The sequence below is a fragment of the Anastrepha obliqua genome, chromosome 2 (assembly GCF_027943255.1).
Source record: "Anastrepha obliqua isolate idAnaObli1 chromosome 2, idAnaObli1_1.0, whole genome shotgun sequence".
In the NCBI taxonomy this organism is placed as follows: Eukaryota; Metazoa; Arthropoda; class Insecta; order Diptera; family Tephritidae; genus Anastrepha; species Anastrepha obliqua.
Genome location: NC_072893.1, coordinates 8,624,238 through 8,646,257, shown reverse-complemented (window position 1 = coordinate 8,646,257; position 22,020 = coordinate 8,624,238). Strand labels below are relative to the sequence as shown.

General features: G+C 36.5%; 1 protein-coding gene across 1 annotated transcript; it reads right to left on the bottom strand.

Moving 5' to 3' along the window:
- Positions 1-815: 815 nt before the first annotated feature.
- LOC129236749 (uncharacterized) lies at positions 816-20,510 on the bottom strand. Its single transcript, XM_054870939.1, has 5 exons — positions 20,223-20,510; positions 16,405-16,865; positions 8,490-9,238; positions 2,575-2,717; positions 816-984 (listed from the first exon to the last, which is right to left on the bottom strand). Exons 2-5 carry the CDS (start codon positions 16,790-16,792, stop codon positions 867-869), a joined length of 1,398 nt encoding a protein of 465 aa, XP_054726914.1. The 5' UTR covers positions 16,793-16,865; positions 20,223-20,510; the 3' UTR covers positions 816-866.
- Between the last annotated feature and the right edge of the window lie 1,510 nt (positions 20,511-22,020).

Below are 22,020 nucleotides of genomic sequence, written 5' to 3'. Positions count from 1 at the left end.
GCGGTGGCCAAAATATGCAGCATTCGACACCAAATTCGTCTCCCCCATCATAAAGCACGGGTGAGGCTCAATAATGGTGTGGGACTGTTTTTCGTGGAACGGTGTGGAGCTACTTCATGGTATTGTAGGTCATATGGATGTGGTCAAGTACGTTTTCTCTCTCTCTATCTTTCTCTCTCTCGTAGCTTCACACTCTGTGGTGGACCATAGCTTCATCAACAATTCTCCTCTAATTCAGTCTCTCTCTTGCCTCATTTCTCCAATTACGAACGTTCATCGCTTCGAACGTCTGCTTGGAAGTCATCAAGCCATCTCTTTCTTGGTCGGCCTCTCTTTCTTCCTCCAATTGGACGCAAAGTAAACACCCTTTTTTGGATTCTTTCGTTGCCATTCCAGAGGTTGTGGGCTCGAATCCCACGTAAAGCACGGTCCTTTGCAATCCTCCAATTCCAAAAACTTATCCTTTCTTTCCTTACTGCCGCACAATAGTCTGCGCATTATTTGCATTGTGGCTGCTAAAACAAGCAATCAGCAAGGGAATCCATTTCTGTTGAATGGTGCAGAGGTTTAATGTCAATGTCAATGCAAAGACGCTGTGCAGCAGTAATAAAGTAAAAAGGATTTTGAACAAAATATTAATAAATATTGCCTTAATGTTGCCTCATAAAAAAGCTTTTTATAGAAAAACATCTGCCGTTTGGAGACGCTTTAAAACGTAGGTCCCTCCATTTATGGAAAAACATCAAAACGCACACCACAAACATCCAGAAAAAAGGGATACACAAAAGTTTTAACTTTTAAAAGATTTGTCTTGCTTGCTTTTTTTGTTTATTTTTCGTTTTGCTGCATAATCTTCAAATTATAAATTATAGTATATCATGGAAGACCTCTGCTAAATCAAAGTGCCAGCCATCTTCATCTGGTTCTTCCATACCACGAATGATTTCCATGTCAACTTCCGTCTCTTCGGCTACCTTACTCATGCTAATTATATAAGAAAAGGATAATACAAAATTATTACACTGTGCGACAGTGATATTATACTTTTATGGAGACCTAGCACAACTTGTAGGTATAGTAAAACTAAGAAAAATGGTATAGGAGAAGTTTCCAATACACCCCCCGAACTAAAAAAAAATTAGAAATCGGATGGAAATTGGCGAAGTTAGGAGTGATTGTTCACATCAACCTACTGGAAAACGGTTTTTTGACCATAAGATAAGATTTTGGGGATGTATTGGAAATTTCTCCTTTCTTAGTTTTACTATACCTACAAGTTGTGCAAGGTCTCCGTAAAAGTAGATTTAGTTTTTTTTTTTTGTTACACAGTGTTATTTATCTACATATACAGAGCGCAGCACTCGAAGTGTAACCAATTAAAAGGGTCGTAAATTTAGTTTGGAAAATTACTTTTGTTCGATTCAAAGTAAAAAAAGTGTGTTGCTCGACCACCTTTTGCCTTGACTATGGCCTTGAGACGGTCCAGAAATGAATCTCAAGCAGCCCGAATGAGACTTGCAGGTATTTTGGCCCACTCGCGGACAATGGCTTTTTTCAGCGCCTTGAGACTGGTGAATCTTTTAGTTCGAACTTTGTTCTCCAAATTGGCCCAAAGAAAATAATCCATCGGATTGGCGTCTAGTGAATTTGAGAGCCATAGTGTGGACGTTATGAAGTTCGGAACGTAGTTTTTTAGCCATTCTTGGTGCAATCGAGCTTTGTGAGACCGTGTCGACTCCGGTTGAAACGTCCATGGTCTGCCACCGAAATGATTGCCTGCCCACGGCTTCAAAGCAACCTTCAGAATACTTTCCCGATAATATTTCGCATTTGCCGGGCTCGATGAAAACAATTGGAGAGCGCCCATCTGCGGCTACAGCGGCCCAAACCATTACCTGTAGCGGGTGCTGCCTGCTGGTGGCCAATCGATGACTCAAATTGTCATAAGAACGGTCGGCATACATAAACCCTATTGTTTTGGGAGTTTAAGAATTGATCAATTTGAAAAATTTTCTTGTCGGAAAACACAAGCGAAGCAACTCCTTCGCTCTCTCAAGTCTGACTTGTTGCTACTTTGGTGTGAGAGCATGCGCCTTTTGGATCTTGTAAGGCTTGACTTTGAGATAATTTTTCAGTAGGCGGGTGCTACGGTCGGATATTTTCAGTTCTTTCGCCATTTGATTGGCACTACGTCGGGGATTTCGCTCAAGTCACTTCTTCACGTTTTGAACCATTTCACGTGACGGTGCAGTTTTTTTATGACCACCTCCATGACGTTTCGCTATGCTACCGGTATCATTGCAACGAGTAATGGTGCGATAAATAAAAACTTTATTTAATTTAAGGAGCTAGAGCTCATGAATAATCGCTTCCGTTTGAAATCCATTACTGATTTTCTCGTTTCGCGTTTACTCTCGGCAAAATGCTTCCGCACGCTTGTGAACAATACTCTGGACTGTCATTTAGCCAACTAACAGACAGTTGATGCCCATGCATCAGCTACGCGAGCGGTCTGAAGTTGGTTACACTTCGAGTGCCAGACCCTATACAAGTACATATTTTGCAACTACTCACTCTATAAATTTCCACGTCAACGCTGAAAGTTCCCTCCTTGCACATTCCTCTTCACTTTTCAAAGACGGTCCTCCTGCAGCAACATATTTTCTTCTTAAGGTCGTAATTCTTATATGCAAAACTGGTGTCCGAGTACACAATCCCTGGAAATAGCAATAAATTAATTAATAAGTCCATATTCACATATACATATACACTCCGCGAAATTCAATTAAAGGCTCCTTGTTTTTCCTGAAGTAGTTTGAATAAAAACCCTAAAAAACATAGTTTGTTTACAATCTGTAGCGAGTTTCATTAGGAGTTCAAAAAATAAAAAATAAAATTTACACACAATGAAAACTTGAAATACTATTTCTTTTGTAAACACAACCAAATTTAATAGGAAATTCGATTAAAGGCACTGCTTCCACAACAAAGAAATTATTCAGAAAAACATGCCAAATATTGGTTACATAAAATGAATAGAAAGTCCAGTCCTTAGTTTTATTTATCCCTTCAAAGGTCCGTTTTGGCATCGAAGCAAGGACATTTTGATAGTACGAAAGTGGAATTCGCGACTAATCCCTCATAACCACTTTGCATACCTTATTAAAGAACTGAAGGTGCATTCCACTGTTACGTACAGACAAGTTCAACTAATTTTACGGCTTATATTACGTATAGCATTTAATTGTTTTATCAGATATATACTTTTTTTTCTCTAATTTAATAGATTATATACTAGTCTTAATAGTGCGAAGAAACATTTAAAAAAAGTCGTGAAATACTGAAGAAAAATGCAAACAACCCACGTCACGTACGGGACACATCAAGTCAACCAACATTCGAAATCGTTATAGTTTTATTCAGATTTCAGCGAATATATTACAGGTGCATAAAAATTGTCTTCGAAGGAAATTATAACTAAGAATCAAGCTTGCTACTAGCGAAAAAAAATATTAATTAAAACACATGTTTATAATTCAAAAACATTTTTTTATATTTGTCACGTACAGACAAGTTGCGTCACGTACGGGACATAGTTCAACTTAAATCTATAATATATGTAAAAACCAATAGGTAAATACAGTTTTGTCTTGGGAAAGGCCATGTTTTCTGCACTCCACAACTTTCTCCTCAGTTTTAATAAAATGGAAGTTGGAAGCTCCAGTTATCGCTTTGGCATTGTCCCACGGCGATGCACTTTTAATCCTTTTATAAATTTCAGAGGATGGCACATAAATCACATGGGTTTTTGTGACTAATTGAGAAGCGAAATCATTTTGGCTCATCATTTTCTCTCTTACCAGTCTTTTGATATTTCCACCAACTCCGTCTATCACACCTTTTCCATGCGATGTAGCAAAATATTTCCAATAAAAAGGCCTTTTGTACTTTTCACTCAACATTGATGTTAGTTTAACCATATAACGGTTCTTAAATTCCGATAAAGGGCCGTCACTCCAAATAATTTCCGCCGAAAGTGAGTCTTCATTTTCTTTGTGCATCAAGTCAAACAACTTATTGATGAAAACAAAAACTGTATCCTTGTCTTTCGAATTTGCATCTAAGCATATAAGATATGTTTGGCAATTGCCTTTGTAAAAACTTGCAGCAGTAAATAAAAGACCAGAGTGCGCCTTGAACTTCATTCTGGTATTCACAGCCAAAAAACATCGCAAAATCAACTTGAAGGATTCGCACATTTTCATTGCGTTGGTCTTTTTGAAATTCACCGGCTTGAACTCGTTTTAAATTAACATGCTTCATCATAATATGGATAGAATCAATCATTTTTTCTTTAAGTTCACCTGAAGTTGTTTCGTGGTTTACTAAACGTAGTTTATTTTCTGAGTTTTTTTCCCATTCCTTCCATATACAGATTGTACTTAAATCCATAGAAATTAATATTTTTTTGGCATCAGAACAAGTATCACATTCATTTTTCCAGCACTTCGAATCCAAAGAAGGATCACATAAAATCATAGTCCACCAGTCGTTACAATAATTTTGTTTCAAACCTTTCAATTTGAATATAAAATTTTCATGAGTTAAACATTTGCACTGGTCTGAAGGTGTGTCTTTCATTAGCAAAACGTTTTTCGGTCTTAGACTACAAAATTTTGAAAATCCAATTTCGATATTAGGAAAATTCTTTAAAAATGAAAAAGGCTTCTTGTAGGTACAAAGTCAAATAATGCTTTTGACACTTCTTCTTAATGCCGTTTTCCCAAACAACGATGAAATCATTTGCGCCTGGGCAGGTATACACAATATCCGGACGATAGTAAAATGCTTTCACATCGTCATAACGTGTATCGTCACCTGGTGTGCTAATGTTTGGGCTTTCTGCTAGAGCAATGTTCATTTTACGCGCTAGTTCTGTAACAACCGCTTTTTTCTTTCTTGGTGATTGAGGCAGGGCTTTTAGAGACTTTTGAACAGCTTTAGATAAAGTCTGCTTTGTATCAGTAGGATTTTTAAGTTCAACCCGCTTTTTTGCCCTTTGCAATCTCTTCTTATCCCTTTCCTTAAGTGAAATTGCTCTTAACTCACCTTCAGAAAGATTTTCTGCTTTTCGTTTACGAAGCTCACGCAATCTTTTAGTCTCATTAGCGGTAAAGTTTGGGTCTTTGATGGTTGCTGGTCGCTCATTTTTGCGTTATTGAGATTTGAGGTACAAAAAAGGGCTTTGTTTATTATAAACGCCAGTAAAAATTGAAGATGTCAGATAACTTATTCTTCGGCGTCACGTACAGACACTTTATTATCACCAAGAATATATTGTAAGCAAAGCGATTTCAAACAAAATTGTTTCACCAGTTTTTAGACCGCTAAAAGTTAGCTGTTAACAGAAAAATTCAATTTGTATAGTCGACTTGTTTTACAATTATTAATAGGAAAAGGAATTAAGCGTCACGTATGGGACATCGAAACTTACCTTTCCGTTATGATTAATTTCTTATCAAAAAAACACTTAACCAAAAAAATGAGTATGCAGTTAAATACAGCGGACCATGCACTATAACTAAGAACAGAAATCTAGTTTCTATCTGATAAACAATAGCGGCAGCGACCTCGCAAAAAGCTGTGTAAAGACTAATGAAAACATCCGACTTGTTGTTACTTTCAATAAATAACGGTATTTACAAAAAATGAGACATACTCACTACAACTTTTGTAAATTATTTTAGATGAGAACATAATCTCACTATGTACGTGCAATAATATATAAAAAATGCATATTTGTAAAACAGTTCAGAATTCCACTTTTTCATGGAATGCTCCTGAAGCGTAAACCTTCCAGTGTATTCTCGACGATGAATAATCCTCCACATGTCCTCGATCGGATTTAAGTTTGGGGGCCGTGATTTTCACTCAAATACTTGAATCTGTTTCTCCTCAAGCCAACTTCGGCTGCCACGTGAGACAAATATGTCTGCGTTAGTCAGCTAAAATGAGGCATTACATCCTCTTTAAAGTTAATCAAGGCTTTGTTCTATAAATTTATGTAGCCATCTGAGCTCGTCATCATCATCATCCATCAGCAGTGCAGCTCCTCGTGAGCTGCAGCTTCTTCAACGATCCTCTCCCATTTAACTCGCCAGTGGCTACCTTATTCCAGTTTTTTTTTATTTTAAGCTTCCTAAAGCCTTCAGTTATGTTTTATAGTCATGTCAGCTTAGTTCTCCCTTCTCATTTTGTGAGGATTGAATTGTAATGAATCATTTTTTCTGTGGTCGCGACCAAAGAGCCACTTCAAAAGTTTCGCTTGGTGAAAGAATACTCAAGGCTTTTCAAACGATATTTCTAATAATTTAAACAAGTCGGATCATCGACATTGAATGGTTTTCGTCCGAAAATAACACAGTTTTCTCCTCATCGGTCCACGACATGTCCTGTTTTGCAAATTCTAGCTCGCCACGTTTGTATGGCTCCGTCAGAGTTTCTCCAAAATAATCGATTACCTGCAGCTGAAATTTTTTGCACACTGGTAAGTTTAAGTCACTTACAAGTATAGATACTGCTCTAGGCTGTCGAAGAAAGTAGAACCCAGTGACCTTAATCGTCGAGTCTTAATGGCAGAAAGATTGTCTGCGAGATCGATACCATCAATTGAGAAGTTTTAAGTATTTCCTGCGTTTATATACATGGCTTTGGTTTTCTGGATACTGATCTTCAGACCGGCTTTCTCAGCTGCTTCTCGCACTGTTTGAATCTTCACCGTCATATCAAGATAGTTGTGGGACAGAAGACAGATGTCATTTGCATAGTTAAGATCTGCTAGGCACCCTTGCCCCTGGTAATACCGCCTCCAGATGAAGAGGCGTTTTTCATGGCAACGTCCAAAACGATGTACGATGTCCGTGCCGTACACCTGCTAATATTTTGTACCAGAAGTTTTTCATATCCGACAGGTTTCGTCCGTGTAAAGTGCATCGATGAGCTGAATCAGTTCGATGGGACCCCTCTGCACTCGAGGGCGCACAGTGCGGCCGATTCCAAAAAAGCTGGCCAAAAGTCGAAAAAAAAAGTTTCTAGATAGAGTTCTTTTGTCTTTGGGTTGGCTACAGTAATGCCTTGAGTAGTGAAAACCGTTCATAGCAACGTCCTGTACCCTAAGTATCCTCTGTATTTTCAGTCGCAACGTGGCCTTCGTTTGAGCATCGTATTACTGTCGATGAATAGTGAAAGTTGTACACATTTGAAAGATTTTGTAATGGAGTAAATTGAACAAAACCAAATCGAATCATCTTCGGAAGGTTAGTAAAATACGAGAAATCTTTAGTACATATCAATACCTCGACACAAAATTTTTAGCTGCAGTAATACGTAGATACATTTTTTGCAATTTTTTTTATAAAATTTGAGTTTTCAAACTGTATAGTAATACAACGCCGTCATATGCTGCTTTGAAACCTATTAAAGGTTACTCAAAAAAGTAATGGTTACTGAATAAAACAAGATTCAGCTGCTACCACTTGCTACCTTGCGACCCCGAAAACATATAAATTTACATGCATCTTGATTATGTTCTTGAATATACGCTATTTCACGTGAGGGGGTGGCCAATAGGGGTGGAAGGGGGTGGATTTTCAAAATTTTAAGATCAAATTCGTAATCAGCGACTCCGACAACCCTCGAGTAAGAAATTTTGAATCAATTACTTATTTTTTTGAGTTTTGGCCAGCTTTTCGGGAATCGGCCGCACTGTGGGGCGTTACGAATAGCGCTGTGAAGTAAATTATCGAACGCTTTTTGGAAGAAAGATGAGATAGAGTGGGGTCCTCCACTCCACTTACTTTTAACCGATAACTCGAAGATTGTTGATGTGGTCGAAGTATTAACGGTTCGCTCTGAAGCTCGCCTGTTCCTGTCTGAGTTCTGGTTGCAGCATCGCGGAAAGTCTTCTGTTTATGATTTGTGCGATTATTTTGTTGATCACATTGGGCAAGGTAATGCCCCTCCAGTTCTTACATTTCGTCAGTTGCCTTCCTTAGGGATTTTCACGATCACGCCTTTCTGCAGTTCATGAGGCAAGCGGCATGTTTCCCAGAATTTCGAAATCAATAGGTGGAATAAGCTCGCGCTGACCACGAGATAATTTTTCAACAATTCAGGCGAGATCTTCTCGTGCCTTGTTACTTTTAAGAGACTTTACCGCTCTAACAACTTTGCAAATGCTTGGGCTATCCATTGGAATGTCAGCTCTTTCCTCATTTACTGTTTTTCTCTTCGATTGATGACTGTTTACGAGAATGTAAGGCGTATTTAATCAGATACTATGTAGTTATATAAAATCTAAATTTTAAACTTACGTATAAACTCAAATGATTTCATGCCCAACTTAAAAATGACGCAGAAAGTAAAGAAATGAAGAAATACCATTACCTTTAATTGAGTTTCACGTAGCGTATAACTTTTTCACTACTCACTCTTATCATTTCGTTCGAGATAAAGCTGAATCCAAGCTTTAAAGGTTTAACCGTTGACGACTTCCTTTTACTTACGATATCATTTGCGTTCAAAATAAAGTTCGCATTTATGCCAGTTGCGCTCCCAAAATTTATGACTCTTAATTTTTGACAATTTTGTATAAATTCGAGTGATTCTTCTGGAATTATTTTTGGGGCGCACTCAAAACGTAACTCCTCCAAATTAATCAATTCTTTAAATATATCGAGTGAGACTTCGAGTGACATACCCCCACGCGAAAATTTCAATATCCGCAAGCTTCTCAATTCAGAAATTCCGTTTAGATGAAATTCAGATAGATAACCATCATAGAAAGTGAGCTCCTCCAATTGATTTCTTTTGCGCAGTTCATCAAATAGGATTTTGTGATGGTTGGGAGCGCACGTTTCACATAAATCGGGTCTCTCTGGGGATGAGTCACATTCGTGATTAGCAAAATCCCAAATCTCAAGCTTCTTTAGTAGGGGTAAAGTGCCAATCAATTGCCAAGATTTGCAGTGGTTATATTGAACCACAAGCTCCTCGAGATACTTTAAGTTTTCGACCATTTCAAACGCGTACTTTTCGGAAAATACTCCCGGATCATTGGGAATTACTAGCACTCGCAGTGGATTGTGGTAGGTGATGTGAATCAAATTTTCCGAATATATGAATTTGTCGGTGTAAATGTGTAGCTCAGTGAGTCGGCAGAGGTCAATCAAATTTCTACCTAAGGAAAAGAAACATAGAAAGGGCAATTAAAAGTGAATACTGAAAGTGACTTTGGGTGAGGCAGGTGAGGTTAGGTTAGGCTATAAAGGTTGCCCAGAAAGTGGGCCCACTTGGACGAAGAGTTTCAGTTCATCCTTTGTGATATCATTGCAAAGGAAAAGAGGTGAAAGAAACCCATAGGATGAAAGGAGAGAGAGGAGAGGGGGAAGGGGATGAAGGAAGGGTTTGAGTATTTGTGGCTTACGAACGGTGACTAATTTGCGGTAATGTTAGCCGCTTTATGCTGATATAAAATTTTTGGTATCAAGGCCTGCTACATCAGCAAGCGTAGGAAAGAAGTTAGAACCAAGATGCTTAAATCTTAATCCTGCGAGAGCGGAGCATCTAACGAGATGATGCTGAGATGATTTGATCTCATTTCCCATACAGCTGATGCGAAAAGGACTTGAAATAATTACAAGTCTCACGGCGTACCTCGCGGATAGTGCCCCATGAGGACACATACGAAGTTTGAGAGCTGAGGTTTTGTCATCCTCGAAACATCCCTCGAATGCCTCCGATCCACACGTGACCTCCACAAGGATTTCGTGACCTTACAAGTTTATGGACTTTTCCAGAGTTGACGCGAGACCCAGAAATAGAGTGCAAGTTAATCTCGATCCTCTCCTTTCACGGGGAAACTACTTCTAAGGTCCCTTGCCTTGCCAGCTCGTCCGCTTCGCAGTTTCCTGTAATGTCGCTATAACCAGGTACCCCTGATTAGCCTTATGTCAAAGAAATCGGATGTAATCGAAAGTGAAACCATTCCCTGACTAATTTCGATTGCACCATAACGGCTATCGGAATAAATATGGTGGAGGGGATGAAATAAATGGATGGGGCAGCTAACGTTTGAAACTTTAAGGAAGAAATTTGAAATAACTTCATGTAAGAAACGAATTTATTTTTTGGTTGGGTCATGTTGTCTGAATGGATACAAACACTCCGGCTCTGAAAGTATTCGATGCGATAGCAGCAGAGAAGAGAGGAAAGTCTCCTCTGCGTTGGAAGGATCAGGTGGAGAAGGACTTGGCTTAACTTGATGTGGCCAACTGGCGCCGGTTAAGAAAAGGAATAAGAAGAAATGAATACATTTTTCACTTCTTTTTCCTTACATTTAATTATGGAACACTACTTCATTCAAATGGTTTCCAACGCTGGCCTTGCATTAGCCGACATCAATGAACGAATTTTGAATATTTTTCCAAGTGAGCCCCTCGCAAGGGCAGCCATTTACCATATCTCAACGTAACCTTTAGTTGGCACATTCGACAATTCTAGTTTCAAATGCTAGCTTTTCCATTCTTTATGTTTAATCGCATCGATGCGATCAAAGCGCATTTTGTGTGCTCATTATTCAGAGTGGACCATCCAGCGTTGGAACTAAATTTAATTCGTCTATAAATGAAGGGCTGCAGGTATTTCTCCAGTGATTCTTTTACCGCAAACAGCAAACCTCTCCATTGGAATTAGATCACTGATTATGTATGTAATTTACATAAAGAGCGATGGTCCGGTCTGCAAGACTGCAGAACTGCAAAGTGATTTGTGACAAGCCCGAACAGAAAACTGTCGAAATTTCTTCTAAAAAGTGGAAGAAAATACGTTCGGTTGATGGTCGGTATTATTACAGGGCACAAACCATGGGGTCAGGATATGACCACCAGTGGAATTACTGAGGACCCGACCTTAATACGATTCGCCTGTCTAGCCTCCACCCGATTACCCTGTCTTGCTTAGAGGAAGCGGATAACATTCAGCATTTTCTCTGTGAGTGTCCTGCATTTGCGAGCACATGAGAAAAGAAACAAAAAAGTTCGACCCAAATTGGGGGACATCAGAATTCGTTTTAGAGGTATGGTTCCTTCGGCAAAGTTTCTTATTTTGATCCCTAGAATATGATTTTCACAGAGCAATGAGCAATTTTTAAATCGAACCGCCCTAATATATATATATATATGTATATATGTTTATAAAGATTATAGCAGCGAATTATTTAAAAAACTAACAGGTTCCATTAAAAAATTCGTCTTTATCCGCACGGTATATATGTATATGTAGAAGAATAAATCTGTAGTTTTAAAAACAAAATCTATGCAAAACACTCGTACTTCCTTTTTTTCCAAGTTACTTTTTAAAATCTTATTAGACCGGGAATTTCCGAAGAGGTAGCGTTTTACCGCACCACTGCGAGAAGTAAGGAAGCTTTATATTGGCTGCTCGTACAAGGCACAACAATCAACTGATTGTCAACTGATTGGACGCTATAATTTTTTTTTTTTGAGCGCCTTGCGTCTGAAAACAGTAAATCACATATTTAATAATTATATCTTTCAAATGATTTTTCACTTCCACTAATTTATTTATAATTCCTCTACCGCAATTTCATCTCCAATTCACTAAATAAATGTTTACACTCTCATTCGAGTTTATGAACTGAAAATAATCAAACTCAGTGTATGCAATTAGTATAAAGAGTTCTATAATTTTTGCGTAGCAGCCCATAATGTAGGTCTCATATAGAATCATCTCTCAGTGGTTACACATTGTTGTTTTGAACCCAACTCATACTGTTACTACCTCGCTCGCAAATATTCTTTTTTCAAGTTGTGAGAGTGTATTGACTTCTCTATTTTTGTGCCGGTTTATTTCGTTAAAATACCTTGTTGATATCGCTTTTATTTCTTCGTCGATTAATGGTATATTGAACGTAGTATGGATGTCATCATTTTTTGTGTACCTGTCGGACATTGTTATTATACGTAAGACTTTTGATTGTTGTCACTGTACTTTGTTTATGTGAGTTCTTTTTGCAGTTCCCCACACTTAAAGTCCGTAGGTCCAGATTGGTTTAATGACCGCCTTGTATACTAAAAGTTTGTTGGAAATATTGAGCTTAGAATTTCTGCCTATTAGCCAATGCAATTGTCGAAATTTTTCCTTTATTTGTTTTATTTTCTTTTTGATATGATCTTTCTAAGTAAGTTTTGAGTCCAGATGGATTCCAAGATATTTTGCAGATGTTTCAATTTGTATATTTTTATTGTTGAGCTTAATCGGCATAGCAGCAATCTGTGTTCTTGTCGTAAATATTACTTGTACAGATTTGTCCTCGTTTACTTTTATACTCTATTTGTCAAACCACTTCTTTACATTGTTGGTGTACATCTGTAATTTTGTTGTTGCGGTTGAGAGGTTTTTGTCAGATGACAATAAAATTGTGTCGTCTGCGAATGTTGCTATAGTAGAATTAGTTTCGTCTGGGAGTGGTATGTCAGAGGTAAATAAGACATATAGCAGTGGCCCTAGAACGCTGCCTTGAGGAACTCCTGCTGTTATTGGATGTATATGTGAGTATTTGTCATTGTATTTAGTGTAGAAGCATCGGTCAGTAAGGTAGCTCTTGATAATTAAATAATAGCCGAGTGGTAATATTGTCCTAATTTTATGCAAGAGGCCTTTGTGACAAACTTTGTCAAACGCTTTTGTGACGTCCAAAAATACAGCAACGCAGTATCGTTTATTTTCCATGTCTGAAATAATTTTTTGTGTAACTCGATGTATTTGTTGGATAGTTGATAGTTTTTTTCGAAAACCGAATGGATGATTTGGAATGATGTTTTTCGTGTCAAGTATTGGGGTAATTCTGTCATGTAAAAGTTTTTCTGCAATTTTAGATATAGTCGGAAGTAGGCTTATAGGTCGATATGAAGTTAAAGCTGTTGGGTTTTTACCCGGTTTTGTTAGCGCAATGATTTCTGCGACTTTCCATACTTTTGGGAAGTATTGTAAGCGAAACATTGCATTGGATACGTTTCTAAGAAATAGGTAAGCCTCAATTGGTAAGTGCTTTGCCTGTCAGGATATCATATCCAGGTGCTTTTTTATGTTTAATTCGAGTTTTTATGCATAATATCACTTCTTGTGTGCTTGTTTTTCTTATTTTTGTGATGGTATCAGTATTAACATTACTAATCGGGTCAATTTGTTTATGTTCATCGTTCGATAGGACATTTTCAAAATAATTTCCCAATGTCGCTGCTTTTTCATCATTTGTAAAAGCCCATGTGTTGTTATCTTTTCTTAGTGGGGATTGATGCTTTATCTGGTTTTTAAGTTTTTTTGTACATTTCCACAAGGAATAATTTGTGTCATGTGTAGGAGTTAAATTTTTTAAATATTTTTCAATTTCCTTATTTTTTATATCACATAAACAAGCCTTCAATTTTTTGTAGCTAAGTTTAACCTCTGTTTGTCTGCAGGAGATCTGGTTGTTTGCCATCTTTTTCTCAATTTTCTTTTTTCTTTGATTTGCTTCTTAATAGAAATGTCATTTGAAGTGTTTTGTGCGCTATATTTTTGCTGCGGTGTGAAACTGAATCCTGCGTCAATAACTATGTCATTAAAATGTATGATGCTACGCTCAATGTCAAGTTGTGTTTTCAAAGGTGTATTTAGAATGAGTTGTTGGGAGATGTGTTTTCGATACTCATCCCAGTCAGTCCTCTTTGTAAATATTTGGGGTGTTATCTCTATAGGGTCAATTTTTGATGTATAGTTAAGTATTATCGGCGAGTGGTCAGAAGATAGTTCATAACTTGGTTTAAGCTTCAGTTGATTATGGTTAAAATTTTTTGTTATACAGAAGTCGATTAAATCTGGAATTTTTTTAACATCTGTAGGCCAGTAAGTTGGTTCACCCGTACTTATAAACCTGCAATTTTTTTATGGATTGCGTTAATTAAATATATACCTTTTTTATTAGTCAACCTTGAACCCCAGTCAGTATGCTTTGCGTTTAACTCTTCTCCAGCAATGAATCTGTTGTCTAATGTCTTAAAGTAATCATCATATTGATCCGTCCTTATCAAGTGTCGTGGTGGACAGTAGATAGAAGATATTGATATGGGTCCATTGTTGTCAACAATTTGTATAGACGTTGCTTGGATGTGAGGTGACACATAGGGCAGTCGTTCAGTATGCTTTATGTTTGTTTTGAAGATAATGGCTGTTGCTCCATGAGCTTTTCCGTCGGGATGATTAGTTGCATATAATTTATATCCGGGAAAAGTTAAATAACTTTTGTCTGTTAAATGTGTTTCTGCAATTAACGCAATATCAATTTTTCTGTCAATTAAAAACCGCTTCAGCTCTAAATATTGCCGATTTAGACCATTTGCATTCCAGATAAGAATTTTTGTGTTATTACTTTCGTCCCTTCGAGTTATTTATTAGCATTGTAATTATGTTCATCATATTAGTCATTTGAGTGATTAAAGTTTTTATCATGTCTTTGAGTTCATCAATATCTTTGTTGTTTTGAGGTTTGATAGTTAGTTCTGGTTCTATTACCTGTGGATTTGATGAGGCTATTGCATCAGCATAACTTATACCTGGTATTATTGTTGATTTTTATATAATGCAGAAATACAATCAATACCATTTTTAAGAGTTGGGGCAATTAAGCTACAGAAAATTAGTAATAACACAGGAACAAAAACAAAAAAATGCTTCGAGGAAAAAGAAAGGATACTCCTTAAGTTCCAGTTAGAGTTTGCCGTTGATAGCCCGTCAAAACTTAATATGGGGATTCTCTGTGTGAAGCGCGATTGTATAATACCATGAAATACAAAAAACCTATACTGTTATATGCTGGTGCTGCTTTTGCAAAGATGAAAGATTTACCAGATTTAGCTATGGTGAAAAACAAAATTGTGCGAGCAACTTTGGCTCCTTCACTTCACAGGGCCCTCGGCAGCCGATTTCTGCCTGCTCGTTTCACACATATTTACACACTCGGCCAATCGGTCGCTGTATGGATCTATACGGCTATGATAAGACCTATTATCACCTAAGTATCAGTGGCTTGGGTGATTGGACTCCATCTCGTGGGAGTCATGAGGACCTTATTGGGACTACAAGGCTCTGTGGCCATCTGTTGCGTCGGAGCTTTTCCGACTACTTCAGACCCGGCATTAGATATTCTGATTAGTCTACCACCACTTGATGTTTTCATCCAAGGAAAGGCCTTGAAGGCCATCTGCAGGCTGAAACACAATGGGAATTGGTACGGCCCCTGTCCGGCATTGGACAACAGCGAACAGAGTAGGCATGGACTTCGATCCAACGATCCTCGCCATGCACCTTGACTCCATGCTATCCAGAGTCGTCCTTGACACGAAGTACAGTGTGGTGCTGCCAAAGGCTCAAGCGGGGTCAAACTCAGAAAATGAACCCGGAAAACAATGTTTTCGCATTTTCACGGATGGCTGCAGGCCGAGCACGGCTCCGGCGGAACCAAGTTGCACTTTGCACTTGGAATGCATGTATCTGTGTTTCAAGCGGAGGTGTATGATGTTGAAGAAGCAATAAACTTTGTTGTGGAAAACAGATGGAGAGTCAGATCTATATGTGTCTGCAGCGACAGCCAAACTGTGCTCATGGCCTTAGACAGCCCTCCCACCACTTCCAAGGGTCGTCGAGTCATGTAAATCCAGGCTGAACTAAATCAGTAAACATAATATCCTGATGCAGCCATAAAAGCCACGGTTAGCAAACGTGTTACTTCAACCCACAAGCGAGCTTGGCAGGCTGAGAGAGACTGCAGATGGACAAAACTGATGTTTTCAGTGATGTCCGACCGACTGTCGCAGTTCCTCCCGTCACTAAGCAGAAGGGACTGTAGGAGACTGGTTGGACTGATGACGGGCCACTTTCTATGGGAAAAGCACATGGAAAAGGTGGGCATATCAAATAGTACACTTTGCCCAGCATGTGGAGAGGAGGATGAGACGGCGGACCACTTTCTGAGGCGTCTGCCCCGCCTTTGCTCGAATCAGGCTTAACACTGATGTGTTAAGAAGCGACCATCTTGGCTTCTTTGCACCACAAGATCTACTCAGATTTCTTTGGAGGTCGAGAAGATTTAAAGAAACTTAAAAAGGGAACCCGGGTGCAGTACAATGGACTTAATTGTGTCTGAGTGCCGTACTTGCTAGTTTGTCCCGATAAAAATAAATATACATATATACTTATGTATACATGTATACTTATATACTTATGTTAACACTCAATAAACATTATACGTAAGTAAATAAATAAAATATTGATGTATAAAAAAATTACCACTTAGATCGTAATCACCAATGCATATTAAAACTTTCAGATTTGGCAACGGCAAAAGCTCAGCCATATGCTCATCAGTGAACGAAAAGAGTTTTGCTTCTTCAATCTCTGGATGAGAGTTGCGTAGTTTGTTTAGAAATCGTTTAGAACACTTTGATTTCGATAAATTAATGCGTTTGATTATTTGCATGGGAAAATCGTCGGTGCCGATTTGATGACCAAATTTTTGAACTAAATAATCATCAACTTCCCTTCCGTGACAAAGCTTATAGTAGATGTACTCGAATCTTTTACACACATTCACCCAGTGGTAACGATGGATATCGTAATCCAATCGCTTACAAATGTTCATCAATAATTCGTCAGGCAAGTCGAGTATTGTCAGCATTGTTTTTGTTTTTCTTTTTTTATTGTGTTACAAAATGTAAAGCGCAAACAATTTTTTGAATTCACAACTGCTACTATTTTTGTATATATACATATATGTACATATGTATTTATGTTTATAAAGATTATATGTAGCAGCGAATTAGGAAAAACTTTCCTTTGCTACCACGATATATTTGAATGGGGGGCGGAGGGGGAGGGGGCGTGGCACCACCCACCACGCCCATTAGAAAGAGCAAGGTTGTACCATTATAACTGTGAAAGTCCCAACCTCCTAGGGTCCCTATAGAACCCCCAGGAGAAGTTTAAAAATTAGGTTTTTTCCGACCACATTTGCAGTTTGTACTGAAATACAGTTGAAGAGAAGAGAATACAGCAGTCGGAAACCCAGCAAGCATTTAACTTAGGTTTTATAATTCATAGCTCTTATGAAAATGTTGTTTTATCGTAAAAGTAATGAGTGCCGATGGCGAAAATTTAGGCGATTTTTATTCCAAATTTTCAGTATTTGTAAAAATATTTGTTTTTGTAATATATATGTATATTTGAAAGCAAAAAAGCGCCGCAGGCGAAAATTTGGACTAAAAATCGCGCGATTTTTATTCCAAATTTTCAGTATTTGTAAAAATATTTGTTTTTGTAATATATATGTATATTTGAAAGCAAAAAAGCGCCGCAGGCGAAAATTTGGACTAAAAATCGCGCGATTTTTATTCCAAATTTTCAGTATTTGTAAAAATATTTGTTTTTATAATATATATGTATATTTGAAAGCAAAAAAGCGCCGCAGGCGAAAATTTGGACTAAAAATCATATATATATATATTACAAAAACAAATATTTTTACAAATACTGAAAATTTGGAATAAAAATCGCGCGATTTTTAGTCCAAATTTTCGCCTGCGGCGCTTTTTTGCTTTCAAATATACATATATATTACAAAAACAAATATTTTTACAAATACTGAAAATTTGGAATAAAAATCGCGCGATTTTTAGTCCAAATTTTCGACTGCGGCGCTTTTTTACTTTCAAATATACATACATATTACAAAAACAAATATTTTTACAAATACTGAAAATTTGGAATAAAAATCGCGCGATTTTTAGTCCAAATTTTCGCCTGCGGCGCTTTTTTGCTTTCAAATATACATATATATTACAAAAACAAATATTTTTACAAATACTGAAAATTTGGAATAAAAATCGCGCGATTTTTAGTCCAAATTTTCGACTGCGGCGCTTTTTTACTTTCAAATATACATACATATTACAAAAACAAATATTTTTACAAATACTGAAAATTTGGAATAAAAATCGCGCGATTTTTAGTCCAAATTTTCGCCTGCGGCGCTTTTTTGCTTTCAAATATACATATATATTACAAAAACAAATATTTTTACAAATACTGAAAATTTGGAATAAAAATCGCGCGATTTTTAGTCCAAATTTTCGACTGCGGCGCTTTTTTACTTTCAAATATACATACATATTACAAAAACAAATATTTTTACAAATACTGAAAATTTGGAATAAAAATCGCGCGATTTTTAGTCCAAATTTTCGCCTGCGGCGCTTTTTTGCTTTCAAATATACATACATATTACAAAAACAAATATTTTTACAAATACTGAAAATTTGGAATAAAAATCGCGCGATTTTTAGTCCAAATTTTCGCCTGCGGCGCTTTTTTGCTTTCAAATATACATATATATTACAAAAACAAATATTTTTACAAATACTGAAAATTTGGAATAAAAATCGCGCGATTTTTAGTCCAAATTTTAGCCTGCGGCGCTTTTTTGCTTTCAAATATACATATATATTACAAAAACAAATATTTTTACAAATACTGAAAATTTGGAATAAAAATCGCGCGATTTTTAGTCCAAATTTTCGCCTGCGGCGCTTTTTTGCTTTCAAATATACATATATATTACAAAAACAAATATTTTTACAAATACTGAAAATTTGGAATAAAAATCGCGCGATTTTTAGTCCAAATTTTCGCCTGCGGCGCTTTTTTGCTTTCAAATATACATATATATTACAAAAACAAATATTTTTACAAATACTGAAAATTTGGAATAAAAATCGCGCGATTTTTAGTCCAAATTTTCGCCTGCGGCGCTTTTTTGCTTTCAAATATACATATATATTACAAAAACAAATATTTTTACAAATACTGAAAATTTGGAATAAAAATCGCGCGATTTTTAGTCCAAATTTTCGCCTGCGGCGCTTTTTTGCTTTCAAATATACATATATATTATAAAAACAAATATTTTTACAAATACTGAAAATTTGGAATAAAAATCGCGCGATTTTTAGTCCAAATTTTCGCCTGCGGCGCTTTTTTGCTTTCAAATATACATATATATTACAAAAACAAATATTTTTACAAATACTGAAAATTTGGAATAAAAATCGCGCGATTTTTAGTCCAAATTTTCGCCTGCGGCGCTTTTTTGCTTTCAAATATACATATATATTACAAAAACAAATATTTTTACAAATACTGAAAATTTGGAATAAAAATCGCGCGATTTTTAGTCCAAATTTTCGCCTGCGGCGCTTTTTTGCTTTCAAATATACATATATATTACAAAAACAAATATTTTTACAAATACTGAAAATTTGGAATAAAAATCGCGCGATTTTTAGTCCAAATTTTCGCCTGCGGCGCTTTTTTGCTTTCAAATATACATATATATTACAAAAACAAATATTTTTACAAATACTGAAAATTTGGAATAAAAATCGCGCGATTTTTAGTCCAAATTTTCGCCTGCGGCGCTTTTTTGCTTTCAAATATACATATATATTATAAAAACAAATATTTTTACAAATACTGAAAATTTGGAATAAAAATCGCGCGATTTTTAGTCCAAATTTTCGCCTGCGGCGCTTTTTTGCTTTCAAATATACATATATATTACAAAAACAAATATTTTTACAAATACTGAAAATTTGGAATAAAAATCGCCTAAATTTTCGCCATCGGCACTCATTACTTTTACGATAAAACAACATTTTCATAAGAGCTATGAATTATAAAACCTAAGTTAAATGCTTGCTGGGTTTCCGACTGCTGTATTCTCTTCTCTTCAACTGTATTTCAGTACAAACTGCAAATGTGGTCGGAAAAAACCTAATTTTTAAACTTCTCCTGGGGGTTCTATAGGGACCCTAGGAGGTTGGAACTTTCACAGTTATAATGGTACAACCTTGCTCTTTCTAATGGGCGTGGTGGGTGGTGCCACGCCCCCTCCCCCTCCGCCCCCCATTCAAATATATCGTGGTAGCAAAGGAAAGTTTTTCCTTAAAAAAATTCGTCTTTATCCGCACGCTATATATTGAAGAATAAATCTGTAATTTTAAAAACAAAATCTATGCAAAACACTCGCACTTGCACTTTTTTTTTGAAGTTACGTTTTAAAATCTTATTAGGCCGGGAATTTCACAAGAGCTAGCGTTTCACCGCACCACTGCGAGAAGTAAGGAAGTTTGATGCATCTACTTTACATTGGCTGATCGTACAACGCACAACAGGCAACTGATTGGACGCTATAATTTTGTTTTTTGAGCGCCTTGCGTCTGAAAACAGTAAATCACATATTTAATAGTTATATCTTTCATATGATTTTTCACTTCCACTAATTGATTTATAATCTACGTGAATTTCATCTCCAATTCACTAAATAAATGTTAACACTCTCATTCGAGTTTATGAACTGAAAGTAATCAAACCAGTGATGGTAAACGGTTTTTGAAAAATCCCTACACAGCCCAAAAAAATTCACTACTTTTCCCTACGCTTCAAAAAATTTTCCCTACAAAATTCCCACATATTTTTCTCCTGTGTTTACACTATAATGAGGCACTTGCAACGTCAAAATTGAATTATTTGCTTAAGTTTTGGGCTTGGTGCTATTTTGACACTTTATAAGACACTTTAATAAGAAATTTTATTTCAAAAATATATATAAATACACATATTTATTATATTATAAACTCATATATGAAGAAAACTTCAGCAAAAACACTAAAAATTACACTTTTTCATTAGATTCAGTTCCGTTTAAAACAAGACAAAGTTTCTATTTTTTCAGAATCCGGCACGATTACTTTTAAGATTGGTATCAAATGGTCCACCACTTGCAGCGCGATATTATGCTCAGCGAAGAACATGCTAAATCTTATTTCGAAATTTTTGGAACCATTTGGTTTACTTGGCTTTTTCTTAAAAAAAAACTGTTTATTTTAGGCGTCCTTTTTATTGTTTTCATATTTTTTTGGTACGTTTTTGCTTCGGCGTGCTTCTGCAAATCAGAATTGCCCCAGTTCAAAACTTTGTCGCACTCAGCGCATTTGCATTTGAATGGATCGTCAGCCACAGCTTTCAACCAGCCACTAAAATTGTCGTCGTCAAGCCACTTGTTATTGAACTTTTGTTTCCGATACTTGAATTTTTCTCCTGGTGTTCCTCCGAAGAGTCAGTCGAAGAGGAGGAGCTCATTTCTGTAAAATATATAAATTTTAAATATAAAAGAAGCTAAAACTAAAAAAAAAAAACGCGGGACCAATAATAATTTTCGCGCCAAGAAAAAATCGTGTTAGCGTTAACGAAGAAAAAATGGCAATATTGCCGTATTAACGCTTTAAAAGTATGCTTATGGCATACTGGCATGAAATCTTACTGCGGCTTTTTATTTTAAATGAACTTTTTTAATATTTCCCGCTATTGTAAAATTTTTTCTGTCCTATTTGAAAATGCCCTACATTTACAGAATTCAAAAAAATCTGTCCTTCTTTTTCGACAAATATCCCTACATGTAGGGAGTTTTCCCTACATTTACCATCACTGAATCAAACTCTGTGCTTGCAGTTTGAATAAAGAGTTCTATAATTTTTGCATATCACCGTATGCAGCTCTCATAGAGAATCATTTCTCAGTGGTTATACATTGTTGTTTTGAACCAGTGCTGTCCAAAATAAAAAATGTGAGTGTATAAGTGAGAATGAGAGAATAGGAGCAGCCCAGTGGGAAATTTAAACCAAAATAACTAAATATTGGATTGGAGTAGAAAATTTTTGTGGGAGGAATCGAAATGCCTTTTTATATTACATCTATAGCTTCCTTTGAACGACTTGTAACATAAAAGGCATTGCAAGTCGCCAAAGGCATTTTCTAGCATAAAAAAGTTCTCACAGGGCATTGTATTGCATA

Coding starts and splice junctions, on each gene's coding strand:
- LOC129236749 (XM_054870939.1), bottom strand. CDS start 16,792: ATGCTGACAATACTCGACTTGCCTGACGAATTATTGATGAACATTTGT. Junction 2,718..8,489: donor TCTCGAACGAAATGATAAGA/GTGAGTAGTGAA, acceptor TGCTATTTCCAG/GGATTGTGTACTCGGACACC. Junction 985..2,574: donor TTGACGTGGAAATTTATAGA/GTGAGTAGTTGC, acceptor TTATATAATTAG/CATGAGTAAGGTAGCCGAAG.